At 46.3% G+C, this 23,002-nt stretch overlaps 1 protein-coding gene across 1 annotated transcript in view; it reads left to right on the plus strand.

Annotated features, from left to right (window-relative positions):
- Window positions 1-18,663, plus strand: part of PLEKHG3 (pleckstrin homology and RhoGEF domain containing G3) — a 352,319-nt gene extending 333,656 nt beyond the window's left edge. The window contains exon 18 of the mRNA XM_069638314.1: window positions 16,958-18,663. Coding sequence (XP_069494415.1) covers window positions 16,958-17,922 — 965 coding nt within the window. The 3' untranslated portion in view covers window positions 17,923-18,663. The remainder of the gene's footprint in view (window positions 1-16,957) is intronic.
- The last annotated feature ends 4,339 nt before the right edge of the window (window positions 18,664-23,002 follow it).

The raw sequence follows: 23,002 nt of genomic DNA on the forward strand, positions 1-23,002 counted from the left end.
CAAAAAGTGAAGGACCAGAAAGGAAGCCTTCTCTGCCTATGCCCCAAGACTATGGAACCTCCTTCGCGTCAGCATCGGGCTCGCCCTGATCCTTTCCTCCTAGACTAGTGAAACAGGATCTATGTTTGCACCCAAAATAAAACACCCAAAGCTTTAGTGAATACAGGTTGTGCAGCCTGATGAGAATGGTCACCAAGAGTCGGGAGTGCTTTTCGCCAGTTGATGAAAGTCCTCGACTAGCCCCCAGTGGATTACCAGATCATTACCAAAGTTGCTTCCCTCACCCATAAAGCTAGCTATAAGATTTGGCCTGAATACCTGACTGGAATACCCGACTTCCATTGCGTCACCATACATTGCCCCATGTAAATTCTAATCGGCATCTAAGGTTCTCTGTTGGAATGGCTATTTATGTGTTTTTGCAAGGGTGCTGTCCATTTTAGCCACTAAACTATGGAATAAACTCCTTGAGCCTCTGAGACATCGTATCACTTGAAATTCAAGAAAATACTTAAAGGCCTGGGACGTACACCCACTACATGATTCCTCTCTGCCACACTGCAGCAGAGGGTTGAAGTGGTGCAAAGGCAACCCCAACCAACGACAAAGAAAGAATTCCCAATATTCCTGGACCTGGTCAGGCACTGCTGTTTATTTGTACATCTTTTCTCTTGCATCACTGGACCATTCATGGACCGTTTAAGGGCATCCCGCCAAACTAAATGCAGTGAGCTATTCAGAGTCAAGAGGACTGTAAGGTTTTAAACCGTCTACTGTGCCATCCTTTTAAATCTTAACTCGCACAATGTACGCTGCAGACCAATGCTTCCAGGGTGGGTGTGGAATAGCTTTTCTAGGTGTCAGTAAGCAACTGTTCTGAAAGGAAAAGATCTACACTATTATAGCGCTGCAGTGCTTGGCCATGGAGTGGGCAGTGAAGACTCCTGTGTTTTGTCTAACTGGTAGGCAATTCATCGACAGTGCTCCTCTAACCTAGTTAGCCAAAAGAAAGTAAACCAACCCTTCCATTATCTGTTGGCTCTTTGCCCTCCAGCCCTACTCTTATAGTATCACATATAATGCAGGGAGAATACAGGCAATGTATTCTTTGATTCACCTCCCATTACAAACTCTTGATGGGGGCTTAAAAGAGAGGTTTGTGGCTACGTCCCAGAGAATGTTAATGGAGAGACTTTGGGGATACACCTCCAGCACTGCGATGTTGGATTTGGAGGTAGTAAATCGTGGATCCCCCCAGAGTCCCTAGTCCATCGCTAGCCTTTTGTGTAATGCTCCCACAATCACTCAAACCCTGTTATTTACCGTAGAAACCGCTATTGAAATACCTGACTGTAAATCTCAAATATCCAGGTGGGGCTAGAAAGGGAAGACTGCCACTTGTAAAGCAAACCCCCTAGAGCAAATGGAGAGACTAGATGATGCACACTGACAAAGGGACAATGCCTGCCAATACTGGAATGTGGATAGAGCAATATAAAAAGGACTTTCCAGTAACAAGACTTGTGGACGATCACGGTTTGCCACTGACTTGGCATAGCGCTAAAGTCCCTGTCTTCCACGAGAGAAGACCGGCTCACCCAAATGCAGTGTGCTTACACCTTTGCCAGCCCCACCAGTCCATAGGCTAATCTGGCTGGATACATGTCAAAAGTCCCACAATGAAGGTAGTGCATAGTTCAGTAGTTGCAGAGCGCAGACCCACTGCAGATACAGCTTTGTAAAGTTGTCTGTCATTGGAGGCAAAGATAGTGACTGGCCTAGATGAAACCTTCGGTATCAGACTTGCACTACTTTGTGGAATTAAATTCAATACACATGTCTAAAACGTGGGGTTGCATTGGTGGCCCTAGAGGCCTACTTTAGGCAATTCTGGAACACTAGAGGTGAACCAGTCCTCTGAAAAAAAGGACCACGAGCATTTGTTGGGTTTGGGAGTCTGGAGTAAAAGTGTGCAGGAAAGCAATGTGTATTACAGAGTGGCTAGGAGGACAGAAGTAGGGGGAAGGAAGAGTGGATTTTGCATGTTGGGATGGCAAGCGCACGAGAGAGAAGCAGGAAGTATTGGAAGGGAGCGAGAAGACCCAAATGAAGGCTGAAAGAGCTGTTCATCTGGATAAGCAGATGGCGAGAACCGGCGTCCAGTCCAGAAGTCATGCCATGGAAAAAACCTTGACCTAGCTAAGTAGGTAAGGCATTGAGCATTCTTGCCCAACTATTCAGGGGTTAGAAGCCCAATTAACTAGGGTGGTAAATACCTAATGCTGGACACAGAAGCCGAACATCCAGGACAAGAACCAGACATACATGTTGACAAGAAAGCCCAGAGCATACATTAAAAAAATTCAGGATACAGACTTGAAGGTCCAAAAAGAGTTGCTTTATGTTGTGAACCCTTTCCCTTAATTGAACAACCATCCCATAACCCTTAGTGCCTGTTTTCCCAAATAATGACTCTTGTACACATTCCTGGCTTTGAATCATCTGTTTGATCTTGTGACAATACCCACAGTGAAATACAGGAGAGCCTCCATTTCTCACCTCATCACCCATACCACCAACTGGAACACATTGTCCTGTACAGGATTCAGAATCCCATACTTCTACAGGTGGAAGTCCCCAACAGCTACGTGATCCTTATTGATTCAATGTGGGTGGTGCAAGCTTTGCACTTTTCCACCTTGTGAGGATGCAATTGCTATTCACAGCTTCTCATGGAAAATGAACAACAATTCTCCATCATAATGCAGCATTTCTGAACATAGCAAACTGGCTCTTAAGGGCATAGTATTTAGCGAGTGCAATTTATCTCAATACTATCACGGTCAATGTGCCCTTCTACTAAGGGTGAAGGAGCAGTACAAATGTAAGGTCTTTGCATGACTGACTTCAAAAGGTTTTCAATTCATTGCTTGATCCATAATGTGGCGATACCCCTACGTGGGCACTATCACAGGCCGAAAGATTAACGGGTGAGTCAAAACTGTCATGTGCACCATGGGTGGGACAGTGTCAATCAAGGGCACACTATCCCCTAGCTCCAATTCCAAGATTCCACGCCCATCACCTCTTGTACGTTCACAACCTCCTAGTGGGTTTAGGTCTTCCAGAAGTGGAGCATCCTTGGATAGTGTGTTCTGGAGCCCTTTAGAGCGAAATCGAGTACTAAGAGTGTATCGGGCTAATCGGGTTCAAATACTGAAACGGCAGCAGAACTACATATCCTAGACTCCCCAGTAATCTTGCAGGAGTAATGCCTTGCCCACCATGAGCCACTGTCACGTTTGGTTATTGGATAGTTTGCATCTTATCTAGCATCCAGCACTGCCACATACGTTCTTCCCATTCCAGCTGACATCTCTACATTGTCATCGGTGAAGAAAACCCTGAAGAACAAGAAGAAAGGTTGGATGCAGTTTGGACTTAACTGCATTTAAGCTGAAACATTGTGCTAGATAAGACTTTGAATCACACGCTAAGTATTCATGGGATATTTCTCTAAATACGCTCCTTTTAAACGATGAACTGATAATTCTGAGATCACTGATACCTTCCAAGCTCATCTGTTGCATTATAAATTACAAGATACCATTGCCATAGTACTCGGGCATCACAGCAGCAAAGAGTGAGCTTTGTGCAGGCCACCTCCCAACTCTGGGCATAAAGAGTTGTGAATAAGCAACACATCGCTTAAGACCTAAGAAGACATGAAGTTAACCTCTCCAATATCATAAAAGGTGATCTATGGGCATAGGGAGTTTGCAGGGGTTAAAGTTGATTTAATATGCGATAGACCTGCATTCGTCCTGAGCGAGAAATGTTTTTCTTTATCGTTTCAGAACGCATTTAAACATCAACAAGTCTGCCATCCACACTACAGATACAGGGCCCTTCTGTAGCAGTCTGTGGCAAACAGTTGGCCCTCTTGGACTGTTGTAGCTTGATGTCCAGGTGACAATTGATTTCTTCACCTACCTTTCCTTGGTGGATTTTCTGGCTTGAGTCCATATCATACCGACCATCCACACAACATCTGAGCCACAACCGACTTTGGTCTTGTTAGTCTGTGTCCCTTGGCTCTCCCACACCTTCTCTTCTGACTTACCTGCTTTAAATCTGCTTCCTCTCTTGTTCATAGTGTGTAGAACAGTTGCTGAGTTTCCAAGCACCTCCGTGGTCCCAATTCGGGACCTCTTGTGCTCTTGTGTCTGTGCTAAGCACTCAGTCCTGGCTCACAGACTGTTTCTGACTATGGGTCTCCAAGTTTCGTTTCCTGTACATGGGTGTATTGCGCCAAGTGATCAGGCTGTGCCTAGTACAGGCTCTTGGGGATCCCCATGTACTGCCACTACGATTCACATCCAGAAGCCCTCCCCAGTTAGTCTTTTACATTCCTACTCTCGGCTTGTCACCGTTGGTTTTGTGAAAGGACGGTACCAAACAGGACATTGGGTCTTGTTTGTGCTTTGTATACAGGCTGTCACAGTTTCTGCAAATGTTAAAACATTAGTGGCTTCATTTCAAGTAAGGGGAATCCGGACGTGGACCCCTTGTTCTTTATCCTTGGAGAAATGCTGCTCCTGCCCATCCCACAACAGATGCCTAAGAAGGAAGAAAAATGTCTCTGGGGTAGCTGTTGCTATTCTTGGTCACAGGAGAATTGCTTGCCATTGTGGTGTTGGGCTGCTATTGTAGGTAAAGCAGCCTAAGTGGGTTCTATCCCAGATGACGGATAAATGGGCCTTGCCCATTCTCAATTGTGGGGCACTCAATTCTGACAAATGTTGAGACACTGGTATTCAATCAACTCCGGCTTTCATTTTTCTTTTGTAACCTGCACGCTTTACTCATTTGTGCTCTTTTCTTCCTATTATGTTACCTGAACCTGTCTGGTGATGAATCACACTACGGTCCCACAGACTCCCTTCCTTTTTTTTAATCCCATTGGCCCACCACGACCATGTCCTAGCTTGTGCTTCAGTCTCTTTTTAATTCCTACTGGTGTATTTTCAGACTGCTGTAAACATGCCGTCATTTTACCTATTCTCAAAGGCCTTCTCTAGACCTTCAACACATTTACACCCATTCCTCTTTTCTTTTCTGTCACACTTGCTCGACTGTGTCGATCCCAATGAGTTTTCCCCCCCTATCTTGACTCAACTCGCTTTCTTCTCTTCTTTACTCTGGGCTGTGTTGTGCTATATAAGCTGCCATTTCACCACTAACTCTTGCTTCTGCGTACCATACCAAACTTTCTTAACTCCCTATTTTTCTTGGCCTGTCCGCATCGTTCAAATTGGTTGCCCGCTCTGTATTCTGTCATCTTTCCTTTCTCTGTTCCTTGGGCCCTGCTTGTGGTAAAGGACCAGCAGCTTCTACACAAGGTATTTCAGTATACCATCCTGCAGCAAGTGACTTTTATTTACTTTCACACTTCATTTTTGAAATTCAGACTAAAAGCTCAAGAACAAAAAAGCATTCATCTTTTCATTTCGAGGTTTCAGAAATTATCTCAGTCTGTAACACTAGAGGCTATCGCGTGTACCAATAGTCATGTAAATGAACATTCAAATGATGGCTTTGATAAACACCTAGGTTTGCAATCCCTGTTATTTTGCAGAAGTCACTTGGTGAAACATGGTTGCAACCCAGACCAATGGCGGCTGGTGAATTGTTTTACTGGAGGGGTGCAAATGTTTCCCACTAAAATGCATGAGGGACCAAGAGAGTCGAGAAAATAGTTTGAATAATGTTAAAAAGTGCACTTATTCCTTGACAAAATGGGTAAAAAGCCAGAGTTTACGTTCAGTTTTGTGCGATATCACATTAAATCATCCAATAGATGCAAGTCACCAAGCGTGGGAGAATTTTCCAATGCATATTTGTTTTTTTTTTTTGTTTTTTTTTTTTTGCTCACCATATATGCCATTACAAAATGTCCATTCTACCTCTACCCATACATTTCAATCCAAGCTGCACCAATATATGTGAATATTACCATAGAAGAACATAGTCCTGTTAGCTTTGCCAGTAGAAAATGCCATCCCAAAGTAAGAAACTATTTCCATACTGGGTACACCATTGTAAGCCAGCATGGCCACATTAGAACACTCATCATGTTTGCTGTTCCCGCGATGCCTAGTAAAAAATGCCATGTCACAGTAAGAAAATACATCCATACTGGCTGCACTAATTTAGGCCAGTCTAGCCATGTAGTAACAGTAATCTTGTGTTTTACCATGCCACAAGTAGCCAGTAGTCTTCCCAACCCCCTCCCATTCTCTACAAAGTTAGAAGCACACTACCCAGCCCTTCACACATGCAAGCACGCACATCCATACAGCATACATGGTCTCATTCACACGCATAGCATTATCTTTCATTTACATTCATGCAGCAGTAAGACTACTTCTTGCACGCACACATAAAAACAAACACACCTACACATGCAGAGAGATTTATACATGTGCACTATGATAACCCCCCTTGCATGCATGCAAACCTACTGTACATTCACATGTATAACTATCTACTTAACTGTATACAAGTTCATATTGCTGACACTAGTAACTTTAAGAAAACAATTTTGTACCAAAGACATATTTGTAGTGTACATACATTTAATACATTAATTGTATATGCATATCAGTTATTTAAATCATGTTTTGAACATTCTCTTTTGACCACTGGTTAATTTATGTGGTGAAAAAATAGTATACTCTAAAACCAAAATGTCTCCCAAGTACAAAAACAAATTATAATGTATTTATTCTCATAAAGTTTTATATCCTTTCCCTCCCAAACTTTAGATGATCATAAGGCCTTCTGAATGGTTAAATAACTAATATGCGTATACAGTTCATTTGCATGTCTTTTGTAAAAATACAATTCTTAAAGCTACTGTTGAAACGCAATATTTACTAGTCAGCAATGAGAACTCGTATGTATTTTCATTCCTGTCAGGTAGGGATTGTTCTTGTGTTTATATTTACTGTACAGTCTACAGCTAAAATTGTCAATCATATTTTTAAGTGTGGAAAAGTCTCATTAGTCAGACCCGATCCTTGTATGAAGAAGTTACTTCACTTACCTGCTGGTATCCTCAGCACACCGCTACCAAACACAATCATATGGCCCGCCCCTCTTCTCCCAGCACACAGCAGAAAAGTATCTGATGGGCACACTTCCAGCCTAGGTGAAGACATAGCGCTGATGTGTTAGCGATACAGCCTGTGTGAAGGCAAAGCCGAGGGAAGAGGTGCAGCCTGGTCTCTGGAGAAGCATTCTTTGGAGGTTTCAAACAACCCCCAAGGCCAGCTGGGGCAGTCACAACGGGAAGGAATGAGCACTACCACTGCACATATTAGCAAGAGTGTTGGACTGAGCGGAGGCAAGCCGTTGCAGCTGATGGTTGCAGACCACATTGTTGGTGTCGGCCAGTGTGAAGGTGGTGCCAGGACAACGTGAGTGGGATAGCTTGGGAGAAGCAAGGCGACCAGTGAGAAATCTAGTGTGCCCCAGGGCCCGACGGGACATGCTTGGTGCACAGGGGATCGCCTCACCCCACCAGGATGAGCGAGGGCCTGGGAGGGATGAGGGAGCGCTGTGTGTGCCGCAGGAGAGAACCAGTGCCGGGACCACAGTAGTGAGGGCTTGGGGTACTACCCCACTGAACAGTCCCAGCCCAAAGGAAGGTCCCGGAAGGCGTGGCATGTACGTGGTGTGGCGCAAATCCCTGAAGGAGTCCCCGATCAGGTAGGTTGAGGCTGAGGCACGGACATGGACAGAAGCTCGCCTGTTAGGAGAGGTGGTAAGGGCCATCTTGAGCAGTAGGGTGGGACCGGCGCACCAAATGATGGCGCAGCTGAGGTGTGAAGAGTAATTGGAAGGCAGACCTGTCCTCTTGAAGAAAGCCCTTTTTCTGATTGAATGACACCACCATGGAGGGAAATGAAAGACTGTATATTAAGCCCCATTCTTCTGAGGGGCTGACACTTAAGATCCATGACAGCCATCAGTGGAGGAGAGGGATAGAGCTGGGACTGAGTACCATCAGCCACCGTGATACTGAAGACTAATGCTCTCATGTTACATAATGTATGTAGTGTTTCATTTGTGCATATTCCTCATACTGAATTAGTACCCGGTGAGGGGGTCAGGGGGGTGGCGGCCTCCCAGCCAATAAGGAGGCTTGGAAAGGGGTCTTTACCACACAGGGAAAGACCACACTCCAAGCCTCCTCGGAGCGGGAGGCTGCCATCTGCCCTCACCCGGACCTAAATGCTCTCCTCGCATCCCCTGCCATTTCCCCCAAACCCCACCCCCCCATTTCCACATATCCCGTCCCCTCTCGACGCAAACCCCCACTTACGTGGACTCCTGTTCCATGCTGGGAACACGGCTGTTCCTGGCACATCTGTCGCGCGAGTAGCCGCCAGGGAAAGGATGGAGCCCATTTTGTTTATTTCTTTTATTGATTTTAATAGTCCATGATGCCCGGCGGACATTTTTTTTGCTTTTTTCCTCGAGTTGAGAAAATACTATTAGTACCTTGGTACGACGTGCTGGAGTACTAATAGCAATACAACCCTAGAGAGGGGCATTACTGGTCTAGTAATGCTCCCGGGGCTACGTTAAGGCCCCCGAGTGAACTGTGGCCATAGGGGCATTTTCAGACCAGTAGTGCCCCTCTCCTCGTGTTCTATTGCTTCGGTAATGGAGGCTGATTGCAGCAACCTTGTGTGTATACTTCTGTTTATATTTATTTACAGTCAATGTTCTAAGTTATGTTAAAGGATATTTATACTGCGCACTCAACCGGAGTGGTCGCCTGGCGCTCTGGCGGATATGAACAGCAAGAGAACACTTCTAGTTAAACACACCTTTCACAGTTCTTAAAGCAACTTAAATTCAGTCAAAGAAAGTATACACAACTCCCTAGTTAAATTGTAGACAAGTTTGAGCAAGAGTGAAAACTGAGCAAAACAGCACAGTGTAAAGCAAACACAAATGGCACTCTAGCAATTTCTCACAAGGGAGGGAAAGCACAAGTTATACAGAAATATCTTCTTACACACCCTAGCAACGCTATAAGTTTGTGAACCAGATTAAGTAAGGCAGTGCATCAGTATAGAAAATACTTAAATGAAAACTGAGCAAAATGGCATTTCACAAGGTTTAAAAGTGGGAAGGAAAGGGTGGTTATAAGAAGTAGGTGCACCAACACATTTCTAGTTGAGAAGCAAGCTAGAGAAGGCAGTTCTAACAAATATAGCCAGAGTCAATGGCCTATGCCAAAGTCAGTGGCACAGGGCAAAAGGGCTCAGGAGCAAAATGTTCTTGTAGCTGCAGTCAAGTCTTTGGTTAACGATTCGAAAAGGTGGATGCAGTAGGTGAAAGACAATGTTAAAAGAGAGCGGCGGCCAACCCAACAGGTAGGTAAAGGATTTAAAACACCTTTAGCACTACCACGCAGAAAAGGGTGGCCTGGAGGAACAATGTACCTTTAAAATGAAGAAGTGGCTCCTGCGGTGGCGGTTGTTCCTGGTAGTTCCTGCAGTTCGGGGATCCAGCAGAGGAAGAGAGGCTCTCGTCATGGAGGAAGGTTCGAGTTACTGCACTACCCAGGGATTAAACCAGCCGCGGTGCTGCCCGACAAATAAAAGGTACGCTCCTTTAAATCGCGGTCCGGGTGGACGGGTCCCTGGATATGTGGTCTCCAAGTACAGGGTACTGGTGATTCGACCAAGGCGGGTCCGGGAAGGCGATTGGCAAACTGGTTGGCCCCACCAGCTCAAGGGAAGAAGGCTCTTGCAGATGAAGATCTTCTCTCGTCGTGTGGAGAAAAGTTGTGAGACGCTGCAGCAGGGCTTCACCGGTGGTTCAGTCGTTGCAGATGTCTTTGGCTTCTCTCCTCTTCAGCTTCTTAGTTCCAGTGGCAACGTCTTGCTCTTCCAGTCCTCAGGACCCTGCTTTTATGCAAAAAGATCCCCATTCATACAGCCTAGCTGTCACACACACAGTGGAGTGGTCATCTTGGCGGGAGACCCTCCAGCCTATCAGGATAGAGTGCGACATGGGTTGCTGAGGCAACCCTGTCCAGGGGTCGTACTCCCCCTCCCACACAATGGACCCACCCCAGACTCAGTGGCGCCGAAAGGAGGGCTTCTCGGCAGAAGCCCGCCAAAAGGACGAACAAAGGATCCCTGACCTGTGTTAGGATTTTAGAGAAAGACTCGAGAAAGAAGTTATATTAAAGTTCTGGCAAATAAACCTACCAGAGTAAAGTTAATATTAAAATACACCAGCGGTATGTTAGAGGCTGTCAGAAAATGTTGTAGCCTCGAACAATGGGAAAATCCATAGGAAAATATTTGCGGTTGAATATTTTCGGTAGTAACCACTGCCACCAGCCAGAAACATTGGAGAGAGGGACTGTACGGTACCCTCCCGAAGATGAACATAAGGGAAAACTATTAACCCTTCCCAGTACCACCATAGTAAGATGGGTTGTACTGGTTTAGTTCACAAAAATGGACTAGTAAAGTCAATGGGGACTTTACATGCCCTGGGAGACAGTAGTCAGTCCCAGGGTATGGAGTCTATGTTTGGGGGTCGCTACGACACCCCTGTGTCACTGCACGGAGGGTGCTGTGTAACACATGTGACTAAAGATTGTTGCTATGGAGGGGAGAGAAACTCCATAGGCATTAAACACAAAAATAGCCTAGAACACACATAGCAAAAAAATACCTAAGATTAGGAAAAAGAGTCTCACTCTTAGCAGGAGAAAAAACAAAACCCTTCAAAACCAGCAAAGCTGCTGGGGGACTCTATAGGTAAGGGAAATTAGCCATAAGATGACAATTCTCCCTAACAGTTATGTTGTGTTACTTTGCATTCATATAGCGCCTTATGTACCATTGGTATGGTCTCAAGGCGCTGGTAGGTTGAACGCCCTCGGGAACCGAAGTTCAAGTCAGTAGAGAGAGTAGAGAGTCAAAGGTGCGCGTGAGCACTGGCTATGTGTGAAGCTGGTGTGGCATTCGTGTAATAGCTGCTTCATAGCGGTAGGTGTGGTGTAGTGTTTGTTCTGGCAGGTTTTATCCAGACCGGTTCTGGCTGCGTTAGGCCTGAGGAGAACGCCTAGCTGGAGGGTGTGAAACCAGCAGTGTTTAGTTAGAGTGATGTGGAGTATGAGGCAGATGTTGGTATGAGGACAGCTATAATGGTGTCATAGTATCTTTGTGTTCTAGTTGAATGGTGGTGTAAAGAAGAGAGTAAGCATGGTGATGTGATATGATGTACATGCTCTTCCAAACGTTCCATGCACTCCAACCCATTCCATGTATGTCGTGCACTTCTATGTGCTCCAGTCGGTTCCATGCACTCTAATCAGTTCCATGCACTCTAATCAGTTCCATGCACTCCACTCCGCTCCATGCACTCCGGTCCGCTCCATGCACTCCGGTCCGCTCCATGCACTCCGGTCCGCTCCATGCACTCCGGTCCGCTCCATGCACTCCGGTCCGCTCCATGCACTCCGGTCCGCTCCATGCACTCCGGGCCGCTCCATGCACTCCGGGCCGCTCTATGCACTCCGGGCCGCTCTATGCACTCCGGGCCGCTCTATGCACTCCGGTCCGCTCTATGCACTCCGGTCCGCTCTATGCACTCCGGTCCGCTCTATGCACTCCGGTCCGCTCTATGCACTCCGGTCCGCTCTATGCACTCCGGTCCGCTCTATGCACTCCGGTCCGCTCTATGCACTCCGGTCCGCTCTATGCACTCCGGTCCGCTCTATGCACTCCGGTCCGCTCTATGCACTCCGGTCCGCTCTATGCACTCCGGTCCGCTCTATGCACTCCGGTCTGTCCCATGCACTCCAGTCTGTCCCATGCACTCCAGTCCGTTCTATGCACTCGAATCTGTTCCATGTACTCCGATCATTTCTGTGAATTCTGAGTTGTTTTATGCACCCCATCCACATATTTCACCCATACCTTCCACATATTTCTCGCGTAGCTTTCACATATTACACCAGTACCTTCCACATACTTCATCCGTTCTATCCACATACGTCCCCATTCCATCCACATACGTCCCCATTCCATCCACATACCTCTCCCGTTCTATCCGCGCTACGCACTTGTCCTCTCTTCGCACTTGTCCTCTCTTCGCACTTGTCCTCTCTTCGCACTTGTCCTCTCGTCGCACTTGTCCTCTCGTCGCACTTGTCCTCTCGTCGCACTCGTCCTCTCTTCGCACTCGTCCTCTCTTCGCACTCGTCCTCTCTTCGCACTCGTCCTCTCTTCGCACTCGTCCTCTCTTCGCACTCGTCCTCTCGTCGCACTCGAGCACTCGTCTGCTCTGCGCACCCGTCTGCTCTGCGCACCCGTCTGCTCTGCGCACCCGTCTGCTCTGCGCACCCGCCCGCTCTGCGCACCCGCCCGCTCTGCGCACCCGCCCGCTCTGCGCACCCGCCCGCTCTGTGCACCCGCCCGCTCTGTGCACCCGCCCGCTCTGTGCACCCGCCCGCTCTGTGCACCCGCCCGCTCTGTGCACCCGCCCGCTCTGTGCACCCATCCGCTCTGTGCACCCATCTGCTCTGTGCACCCGCCCGCTCTGTGCACCCGCCCGCTCTGCTCACTCGTCCGCTCTTACGCACTCGTCCGCTCTACACAGTCGTCCGCTCTAAGGACCCTTCCGCTCCGTACACCCCTCCATTCTACACACCCATCCACTCGACGCACTCATCCGCTCTACTCACATCACCTTGTCTGCAGGTCTGTTTAGTGGTGATGCCACCTCCACTCCTCCACCCTGTGTCCCGAATAGTGGATTTGTACTCTGCTTTGGCCTCTGGCAAAACCTGGTGTGCAGCCATCATCGCCTTCCTGTGCCTCTTGGGAGGGGGGGGGGGGGACCTCTTCCCTGTGCCCTTGAGCGATTTTGTGCAAACAGAGAGGTGTCCCCAGGATAGAGCAGAAATTAACAGGTGTGTATGGAAAGCTGGCCTGTCCTAGCCATCGCATGAGATGGGATTTTCCCCATGGGATAGCTACTGGCTCGGGTTTAAGGGGAAGCCAAGGTGTGGGATATAGCTTAGAAGTGGGGCTCTGTTTGGACTAGCTGTCTTGATGAGTCCTCCCTTTGACTCCTTTCAGATTGAGGTGATCTGGCTAAACCGGGAATGTATTTTCTAGGAATTGGCGCTCCTTCATTTAATGTCAGTAGGTGTTTAATGTTCTTTTCATGGAGTTGCCCAGCTGGGACAAATTATGATTAGGCTCCAGAGTGTGTATTGCAGCAGCAAAACCTCAGTATTCAGTCCATTCCCTGTTGAGCATGTGCTTTTTTCCAGATTGCCTAACAGCTTCTTTCCACTGCTGGTCTGGTGAGGAGGTTTTGGAGTAGTGGTCCCTCCCTGGCCTGGCGGTAGGCACTCATGATTTACGTTCAATGCAAAAAACCACCATAGCTATACTTATTTCCTCATTACATAGCTGATCAGTAGACAAGAGGACTGTCCAGCCAATTGATCGTACAGAAAGAAAACTACAGGTAAGCGTTTATCCTGGCTATGTCTGGATGTTGGACATCTGTGTATGTGCCTTCTTGTCACAGAATGTTCTCTTCAGTCATCAGTGTATGGAAGTCTCCTTCCTGGTTTTGAGGACTGGCAAGGTAATGGTTCAGGTCGGATGCGACCCGATGCCAGTGGTTGTTGGACCACAAGTGGCATGGTAAGGATCACCTGGTCACCCCCACCTTGATCGCCATTCTATGGCAGGGTATAATCTCAGTTCTGCATCTCAAGCCAGTCTGGAGAGACTGGACCTAACCCATCCCATGGTTCGATCAGCCCTGTCCTGACTCAAAGCCCTTCGTAAACCCTTTAGGATATTAGTTCTACCCCTCTCCTCAACATAGGAAGCATAAGCCTCTCTGAGCCAAACCAAACCTTTAGCAGTAGAAAAACGGCATTGTTCCCTGGCATGTAACTCTCCCGCTGGAGATATAATGGCTGCTCATTCCACTTATATACGGTTGAACAGAATGGTGTAAAAGCTTAGCCACCGTAAGAGTCCCGAAATCTAACATTGGATGCATTGAAGAGCTCAGCCCGGCACAGACAACGAGCATTGGGAACAGAGGGAAAGCATTATAAAAAAAATCCAAGATGGTAGAAAGGTCACTTTTAGACCATCCACAAAGCAGCCTCGGGTGCATACAGGAGGAACAACCAGTCACAGCCCTCACCAAGTTACCAGGGAGGAGAAAACACACTATAAAAAGCACCCAGCTCCAGTCTGTCAATGCGGGTTGCAGGAGCCTCATGTTTGGAGAAGTCTGGACAGCGATGAAAGGAGCATACGCTGAAAGTAGTCGAGGATTCCCAGGAGTGGAGAACAGGAAGAGGTGGTGTGAGCTGTGACTATCGATGCGAAGGTGATAGCATCAGAGAGGGAGAGCAGACAAGCAGAGGTGGTAATCAGGAAGGATGTACTAACAGAAGGGGAGAGAAGGAGGTGGTGAGCATTAAATGCGTGGAATTGGTCCCCTCAGGAGTAATTAGGCGACAGGAGGAGAATTGAACATCCGGTAAGAAGAACGGAAGGCTGGAGTAGGCAGCAAGAACGAAGGGGGAAGTAGTGGTGGCAACATCAGAGACCAAGAGGAACACAGAGGTGGTAACATCATAGGAAGAGACTGGCATAGAAGAAGCATAAGGTTGATCACCGAGGAGGTAGCAGTGGTAATAAAGCTGGTACAGAAGAGACTGGGAGAATAACAGCAGTAGGAGAAGGGCAAGTTCAGACAAACATCAAAGGGGGAGGAAAGGAATCATGAGGAAAAGAACCAACTCCTAGCTAGTAAGAGTAGACCGGTTCAGCCCTGCCTGGTTGGCCCTCAACAGCACCAGCAGTGAGAGGAGGTACTAGCTGAAGACAGGGAGTTTGTGAGGTTAGGTAGGTGGGAAAGGAAATGACTAACTTAAGCAACAAAAATAAACGACAGGCGGGGGCATTACTGGGCCAGGTAATGCCCCAGGCCAGTTAGAAGCTCAAATGAAGCAAGGGCTGTAACTTTAGCCTGGGGCATTACCTAATCTGGTAATGCCCCTGCGCAGAGGGGTTTGTTTGCCATTAGTATCCCAGCACATTGTACCGGGATACGAATAGTGTTGTTGTAAAGTTGAGAAACTACGAATTTGCAATTTTTCAACTTAAAAACCTACAAAACAAGATGGCCCTGGAATTAACGCAGAGTGATGCTTAAAGAAATCATGACCAACAATGAAGACAGTGGGCCTCATTACGAGGTTGCTGATAACCCGCTGGTGCTACTGTCGGGTTACCAGCAAAGTCGCATTATCCTTTCTGCTGTCTGACATTCCAGTGTTATCAGGATATCACAGGAGGCGGCGGTATGGTAAGTTTCCATTCCCATGGCATCCCATGGGACACCGAAGCACCGGCACCGTTTTTAACCGTCCCTGTGCTTCAGTGAATTTTATGCCGATAGGGTCATGCCTGCCGGTTGTTCAGTGCCCCTACCGGCAGACTCGGAGTCACCCGGTCCGGCACCTTCATTTCCGGACCAGGTCACTCGTAATGAGGCCCATATCTTAATGAACAGCAGCGAGACTCGAAGGTCGAAGTGGGCAGGAGCAGTTGGCACAGGTGCTCCTATACTTTTTATTTTTAAGTTTCACGTTCCTATATTTTAAAAAAAGTTCTTGGATGGTTTCGTTTTAAAATAAAAGTGTGGGAAGAAGTTGAAGCTTGCACTTCAATGCACTGCACTGAACACTCCCCTAAACAGCAGGCGCGTTTGTTTGGGGATTTGGATTGTGTGTCGGAGGGGGTGTGGCGATGGAGTTTGTGGGGAGCGGGGGCAGGCCCAATATTTCTTTTCGTGCACTTCGACCACTGGCGAGATTCCTTCCTAATTCGGTACCGGCAGAATCCATTGCCTTAGTTTTGGTCAAATCGATGGATTTTACCACAAATTTATGTTTGGTGTGGCGGGTGAGTAAGGAGTTGTAAAAATGGGGGGGATGGTGTGGCGGGTGCAGGTCTCCCTCCCTGGTATAAGTTTGCAGTGAAATGTCATTTGAAAAAAAAAAATATATATATATATATCTTATTCTGCAAAAAAAACTCAATTGAATCACACAGATACCCTAATTCCACACCCCACCATTTTTTGCCGAGTACAGTTTGAGGTTCAGAGATGTAATGAAAACAATCACATTACATTGTGCTTGAGGGAGGGATGGTGTAGTTTTGCCAAGTGCCTTGCAACAGCAGTGGAAAGCAGTTTTACAAAGTACTGTTTGCATTCTCTGACTTCATCTGTAGAGAAATTAAAACTGTAGAACAATACAATCTGTATTTGTATTGATTTTGGTTAACTCTGTGTTTTCATCTTCAGACTCGAATATGCACAGTCTGCCTGTCCTCTCTGTTTTGGTACATGTTTTCATTAAGTGTTATGTTGGAAACAATGGCGCGGCCTCCACAGCTATTGAAATGTACCAGTCTCAGTTTGGGAGGATGTGGCAATCACGTTTGATATTTTTACATTTAGCCTACAGGTTTGTGGAGGGCTTCTGACTAGGAGTTTGGTTTGCATAGTAGTGGACTTTGATGTTAATGATAGCTGGAGTGCAGGTACCTTGTTTCTCTTGAAAAGATTACTATTTGCTGGCTCTATTTGTCCTCATGTATGTAAAGATTACTGGAGGGATTTATCAAGGGTACTGCCATGAAATCCAAGAGAATACATAGAAGGGCGTTCTAGATAAGCAGAACAGACTTAATCTCCAGTCCGTTTTTTAAACTAGGGTTGTATAATAATGTGAATTACTTGCAATTAGTCCATTAGCAATAATACAACTCTCAATCACATTTTTCTTTTTTTTGTGTTTTAGGTAAACGGAAGCCAGCATTGTTATCCCTTCCCAGTTATGATCACGTGATCATTCAGGAACACAGTTCTCATACTCCTTTGTCTGCTTGCTCTTCTACAGAAAAGCCCCACAAGCGCTTTTCCTTTAACCCTTCCTGCACAAGCCCTGGGATTGCTTCTCCAAGTAAATCAGCGTGCAGAAGTCCTCTAAGCCCAGCCGAAGCCGAGAGATTTAATTGGCCTGATGTGCGACAACTGAGATCCAAGTACGTGTCCAAGCCAGGGTCTCACAGAGTGAAATCGCCCCCTGTTAACAGGAGTCAGTCTGTACCAGATAGCATAGCCGACCATTGTCCAGCCGAGTCTTTCAGCATCCAGACTGTGGCACATGGAGATCTGAGTGGGCTTTCCAGCAGTATTAACATTGGACAGATGTCAAATTTGACAGATCAGACCCTTCAGGAAGGGGCTCAGAGCAGGTTCGTTAGATCTGAGCCCCAAATAAAATTACCAGCTGATACCTCCATAACTCGCATGCTTGGCGGTGGCACCTCTGAATCCCTTAAGGTCGATCTCCACGGGGCAGATGTATCCTACTATGTCAGTGCGGAGGTTCCACTGGAGAATAACAAAAAGGTCATTGTTATGGAGAGGCTCTGCAATACAGTTCTGCTGGAAAATCCTAGTGAAGATGCCCTTAGCGGTGACCATGATGACAGTTATGTGCAAATAAGGTCACCAACATCTCGGGAAAAGATCTCGCTCAAGGCTGTCGTGGAACGGTGTAAAGCCTACCAGGAGTCTGACGAGTACCTCAAAAGGGAGTCTGTTCAAGCAGAGGAGGCTGCATCGCAGAACACAGCAAGTGCGCTGCCTGACCCTAAAGGAACTTCTTTGCAGTCACTGTGGGAGGACGATGATCAGAATCAGCAGAACCGGGTTAAGAGCCTTAGGAAGAAATTCCAGACACTGGGCTGCAACAGTTGAACTATCTCTTTGAGAAAAGGACCTTGGTGAAAATGTATTTTCTGCTTAGTTCCATCTATGACTTAAAATCATATCCTGTACATACTTCATTCCCTGTTATTATTTGATCAGATCATGGGCCTGATCCAGCAAACTATTTTGTTCGACTCTGGGCGAAAAACTAACCAAACCATTTTACCTTCAGGAAGCACTGATGTACAAAGGGACCAGAAGTACAACATTTTGTACATTTTATTGTGCATTTAAGCTAAGATTTACTGCATATTTTGCAATCGTTACATTGTGAATACGGTTGGAATGCTCAGATGATGTTATGACATGCCACTCGACTGGTTGAATGAAAAATGTGTTGTGATCGTCTGCAACTTAGGAAATATGAATTATTTTAGAATGCTGTATGTAAATATGTGTGATATCGGATACCTTTTAGGTAACACTCCTGCCACCCCGAAACTCAAGGACAATGACTGCTCCGACGATTGCAAGCCAAGACAGTAGTTTCTGGGAGTTGATCCTCACTCAATCATTGATGCGTAGATCATAAAGCGGTAGAAGCATTTAGGAAATGCCACCAGGAAATCCAGGTTTCCCAGCTTTTGCCAAGCACAAGTAAAGCTCCCTATTAAATATATATGTAAATATATAATGTGTCTATGTTCCTATGTAAGAAAATAATGTAATGTTTCAAACATTGTAATATTGTTAATAATGTTATTTTCACCATAAAAATAATGCCTATTAGCTCTCCTGGCTTCTACAATTATTGATGTCTGAAATGTAGGCTCACCAAACACATTTTTGATTGGCACAGTGGAATGAAATTCTTCCGAGTAGCATCTTAGATAGTCGCTGCAATTTGTCAAAGTGCACTCATGCTCCCGTACACCAGTCAATCTTCATCTGGCTACTTTATTTATTGAGGGTATATTTGTTTCATACAGCACTGTTTGCCAAGGGAAACCTGATTCAAAGCAAAATGAAGGAAATGAGCACCAGGAAGAGGTAGTGAGAAGCAAAGTTTCTTAGGTGATGATTTAGTTGGCAAGGTCCCACCTACCAGGAGACGAGCAAGGGCGCTGTTATTTTTTAGTGTGGGATCCATCAGGATCCAGAAGGTCCACAGGAGACTTGAGAGCTGAACTTTGTTGTTTATTTATGTATAAATATTTATTTGAAAGCCAACAGCAGGTGTTTGGGGCATCTTTTTTTTGTAATCGTAACTCTTAATGCTCTCTGTCATGTATTATTTCAACCTCTGACATCCAGTCAGAGGGATCGTAACAGAAAAAACTGGTATGCTGAAACACCCCCTACTGACCCTCCTCGGCCCCTATGTTTCAATTCGTTTGACTATAATCTTCCCCCTCCTTATCCATCAAGCCCCCATTAAACTTCATAAACCTTTCCAGTCCTGGCACTCAACCCACTGCTTCATCTGTTCAATTCACCCTACGCCCCTGCACCTCTCCTCCATGGCCATTTGACATCTCCTTGGTGGTTGCCATCCATTGGCTTATCTCTTCTGCCTTAAGCACTGATTGCTGTTTGGCATGCCCACCTGTGAACAGACAGTCCCATCATGACCAAATTTCATCTCCAATGCCGCCGGAAGGTGGTGGTTGCAAGGGCATCTGCTAGCAGGACCTCACTTTTGCGCATGTAGTATCTGTTTAAGAAATGAGGCGTGCCCATGTAGCGTAGAGCAAGGCTACAGTACATATGACCTACTGTGTGTGGTTTGTTTCTTTCTCTGCTCTTTTGCCCACTGTATACACGCAACAGCGGTCACTTTGAATCTGTGATTTTGAAAATCTATGCATGTCGGAAAGCACTGTGTGTTGCACAGAGTGTTGACTGCTGTCCCGAATAACCCCCTGCACTTGTTCAGAAAAATTGCTTTTGTTCCCAAAATCCCTTTATATTGTGCTGACCTGAGAACAAATGAGTTTGTCATCTCGATAGCAGACTTCACAACTTTCTTCGACCGGAGTGGCGATTTGATAAGCTTCAAAAATGGTAATTATCATGATGATATCACTTGACCTTTGGCCGGTGGGCACTCGGAGAAGACACTCCCATCCGAGCAGGAACATTTCTGACTAGGTGTAGACAAATAACCAGCAGGATATTACCCCCCATAGCTCCTTGTATTTCACCTGCCAACCTTGAAACAGATAAACTTCTTGTTAACCGCTTAACTGCTGAGCTTTAATCCAGTCTATGCAAAAAGGACGAGCATACTCGTCCTTAGCACTTGGAAAACTGAAATACACGCGTATTTAATCCAGGAAGTCAATAAGCATACTCTGAAAAACAAGATGGCTACTGTCAGAATAGGCCGGGGAGGGAAGAAATGGAGTAGAGAATGTTGGGTAATGCAGGGATAATTTACTAGTCACCTGGATTACTCCTAGTACTACTCCCAGTGCTTACTTGTGAGACACTAGCCTCTATCAAATGAATCCTTTTTTGCTCTATTTTCTTTGCTGACTCCGCCCATCTGCTCTGGGAGTGTGAAACCCCTCTAGTCCCATAATGACAAGTTTATATTTTCCAAGTAGAATATGCGCCCAATCATGCTCCGCAGCTGGGAGTGGCAGATCATAAATACTGTGACACGGAAGTCGCACTAGGAGTAATGAATAGCATTGTTCAGTTATTACCTCCATGATCCACCTCTCCGTACTACGTGTCGACGTATATCAACGCTTAAAGAGATGGATGGGCCAAGAAACCCTCTGACCACAAGTATGCTGCCAGCACACCCCTTAATCAATGTATTCAGATGCTTCACATGCTACTGCTGACTCTAAACCCCAGCACAGAACGCAGTGTAACTGTGACCTGGGCGTCTGCGGAGGTCAAGGAAGTATAAATGTATTCAGGTACGTCCATGTTGCTGTTCTAGATATGTCCTGAATAGCTATCCCCTGAGCCTCCGCTCAGGATGGTGACCTGCCCTGGTTGCTCTACCCTGGATCCTTAAGGGCAGGGGTTGAGCCAGTGCTGCATGTGTTTAATCCAACTATCAATGGACGGGAACTGAAGACTTTATTTCCTTGGTCTTTAACCCCAAAAGTTACAAATGGTATGTTTGATTTCGTGATTGCCTCTGTTCTGTCCACAGAAGTTAACAATGCCCTTTTTACATCCGCATATGCCCTTGCTTATCTGCTGGGGTAGAAGGGTTCTGAGAGAATCCTGAAAGCACTACCTCATGCGATTGGTGACATTTTAAAAGAACCATTGGAAGGAATCCATAAATTGCAGTGCAGGACAAGATCATTGCAAATTATTTGTAGAAAGGGGTGTGTAACCTTCTGGCATAATTATTTCCTACCTAGAACACTTCCATGGTCGGATGTTTTAAACTAATGGATTCCAAAGGAACAAGGGGTGGTGCCTGTAGTGCTCTCAGCACTAGCAGTAAATCCAAGGCTCCCAAAAGGCTCTAATTGCAGCCCGGTGCACCATTATTGATGACACAGCTAAACCCAGTTTGAAGCCTTCCTGCAAAAATTGCATAACAGAAGAGATTAGACATTCTAAAGGGTACATAACCAGAGGCGAAGAGTAAAATCTGGAAAAGTTTACTATGTACCATAGGACCACTAGATTTTCGGATATACGTGATTTGACCGTGGCAGAATTTTTCACGGTGGAATTGAACATGGTCAATTTATCTGTGAATACAATTTTGCCACAGCCAAATCTGGCAAAACCTTGACCCCACAATAAACCCACCACAGCGTCCCCACTTACCTTTTGCTTCTTTGCTTCCTTCTGACCCTGCAGTGTCCGTTCCATCCCTCTTACGCAGGTGGGATCCGATGCCGCAGGGTCTGCTTTTTAAAAAAAAAAAAAAGAAAACTTTTAAGCCTCGCCACTCGTGTGCTCATGAAGCAGGGGACACCCCCGCCACCCACCAAGACAATCACTACCAAACATGGGGAAAGAGGGACACCCCCGCAACCCTCCTCCCCATGTTCCTCATTGATTACCCAATTTGTTCGAATTTAATCGAATAAATGGTACTGGCCGAATTTGGCCGAAACTACCATACAATCAATTAAATTTGAACAAATTGGGCAGTACCAGATTTTCATGGCGTCTGCTCCCCATGCCCCCTATATCAAGAATCAAACAAAAGGAAGGGGTGGCCGCATTAAGCAGGAGGCGAATATGTCCAGAATTGGCATCCCAAACCTGCAAATCTGCCTTTATGGGAACTGCAACCTCTGGTATTTCATCAAAGGAAATTCTCGTCTCAGCAGATCTGCTTCACATTGTCCTATCCCCAGAAATGCACTGCTTTGAGAAAAAGTAGGTTGTACTCTGCCCACTCACTATTTTTCCCTTGATAACATATTCAGGGGTTTTGAACGGGTCCACCTCCTGCCGGTTCACATATAATGCCACCAAGGTGTTGTCAGTCCACATTATCACAGACTTTCCTATGATCCTTGGGAAAGTGAATGAGTGCTAGGTCAATTCCTTCCAATTAGTTTATCTGCCTGCTTTCTGCTGGCACCATTGTTTTGGACACTGATCTTGCCTTAGGGTAGCTCCCCACCCCATGCCACTGGCATCTGCTGTAAGAATGGTCTTTGAGTGACCTGTGCAGGGAAACCCTTTTAGCTGATGTTTTGCTGTCTGATTACCAACTGACACTGCCCCTCAATCCCAGTTCACCGGCGCCCGATTATAGACTGCCATGGGTTGCATACACTTCCGAACACAGAGGCTTTAGCAATTGTGGTTGGTCCTACTAGAAGGCAATGAAGCCACAACTAGGAAGATCCTTCGGGTGCAGAGCTACATGGCAACCAGTAGCTTTGTAGTCCCTTGCCCAGGTTGCATTTCATACTCTCAAAGACCATCTTTTCAGTTATTGAAAACCAGTGTCAAAAGACTTCAAATTTCTGATCCCCCCCCCCCTCTTATCACAGGGGTTGAGGGAGTCTCAGTTGGTGGTTGGACATCAAAACATTTGTTTGGGGGTTCTCCCTTCACAGTTCACTAAAAGACTACTTAGAAATTAGTAATATACTGCCTACATCTGTAGGATTGGCAAGTGATT

Source organism: Ambystoma mexicanum, chromosome 14 (assembly GCF_040938575.1).
Source record: "Ambystoma mexicanum isolate Mex_15411 chromosome 14, UKY_AmexF1_1, whole genome shotgun sequence".
In the NCBI taxonomy this organism is placed as follows: domain Eukaryota; kingdom Metazoa; phylum Chordata; class Amphibia; order Caudata; family Ambystomatidae; genus Ambystoma; species Ambystoma mexicanum.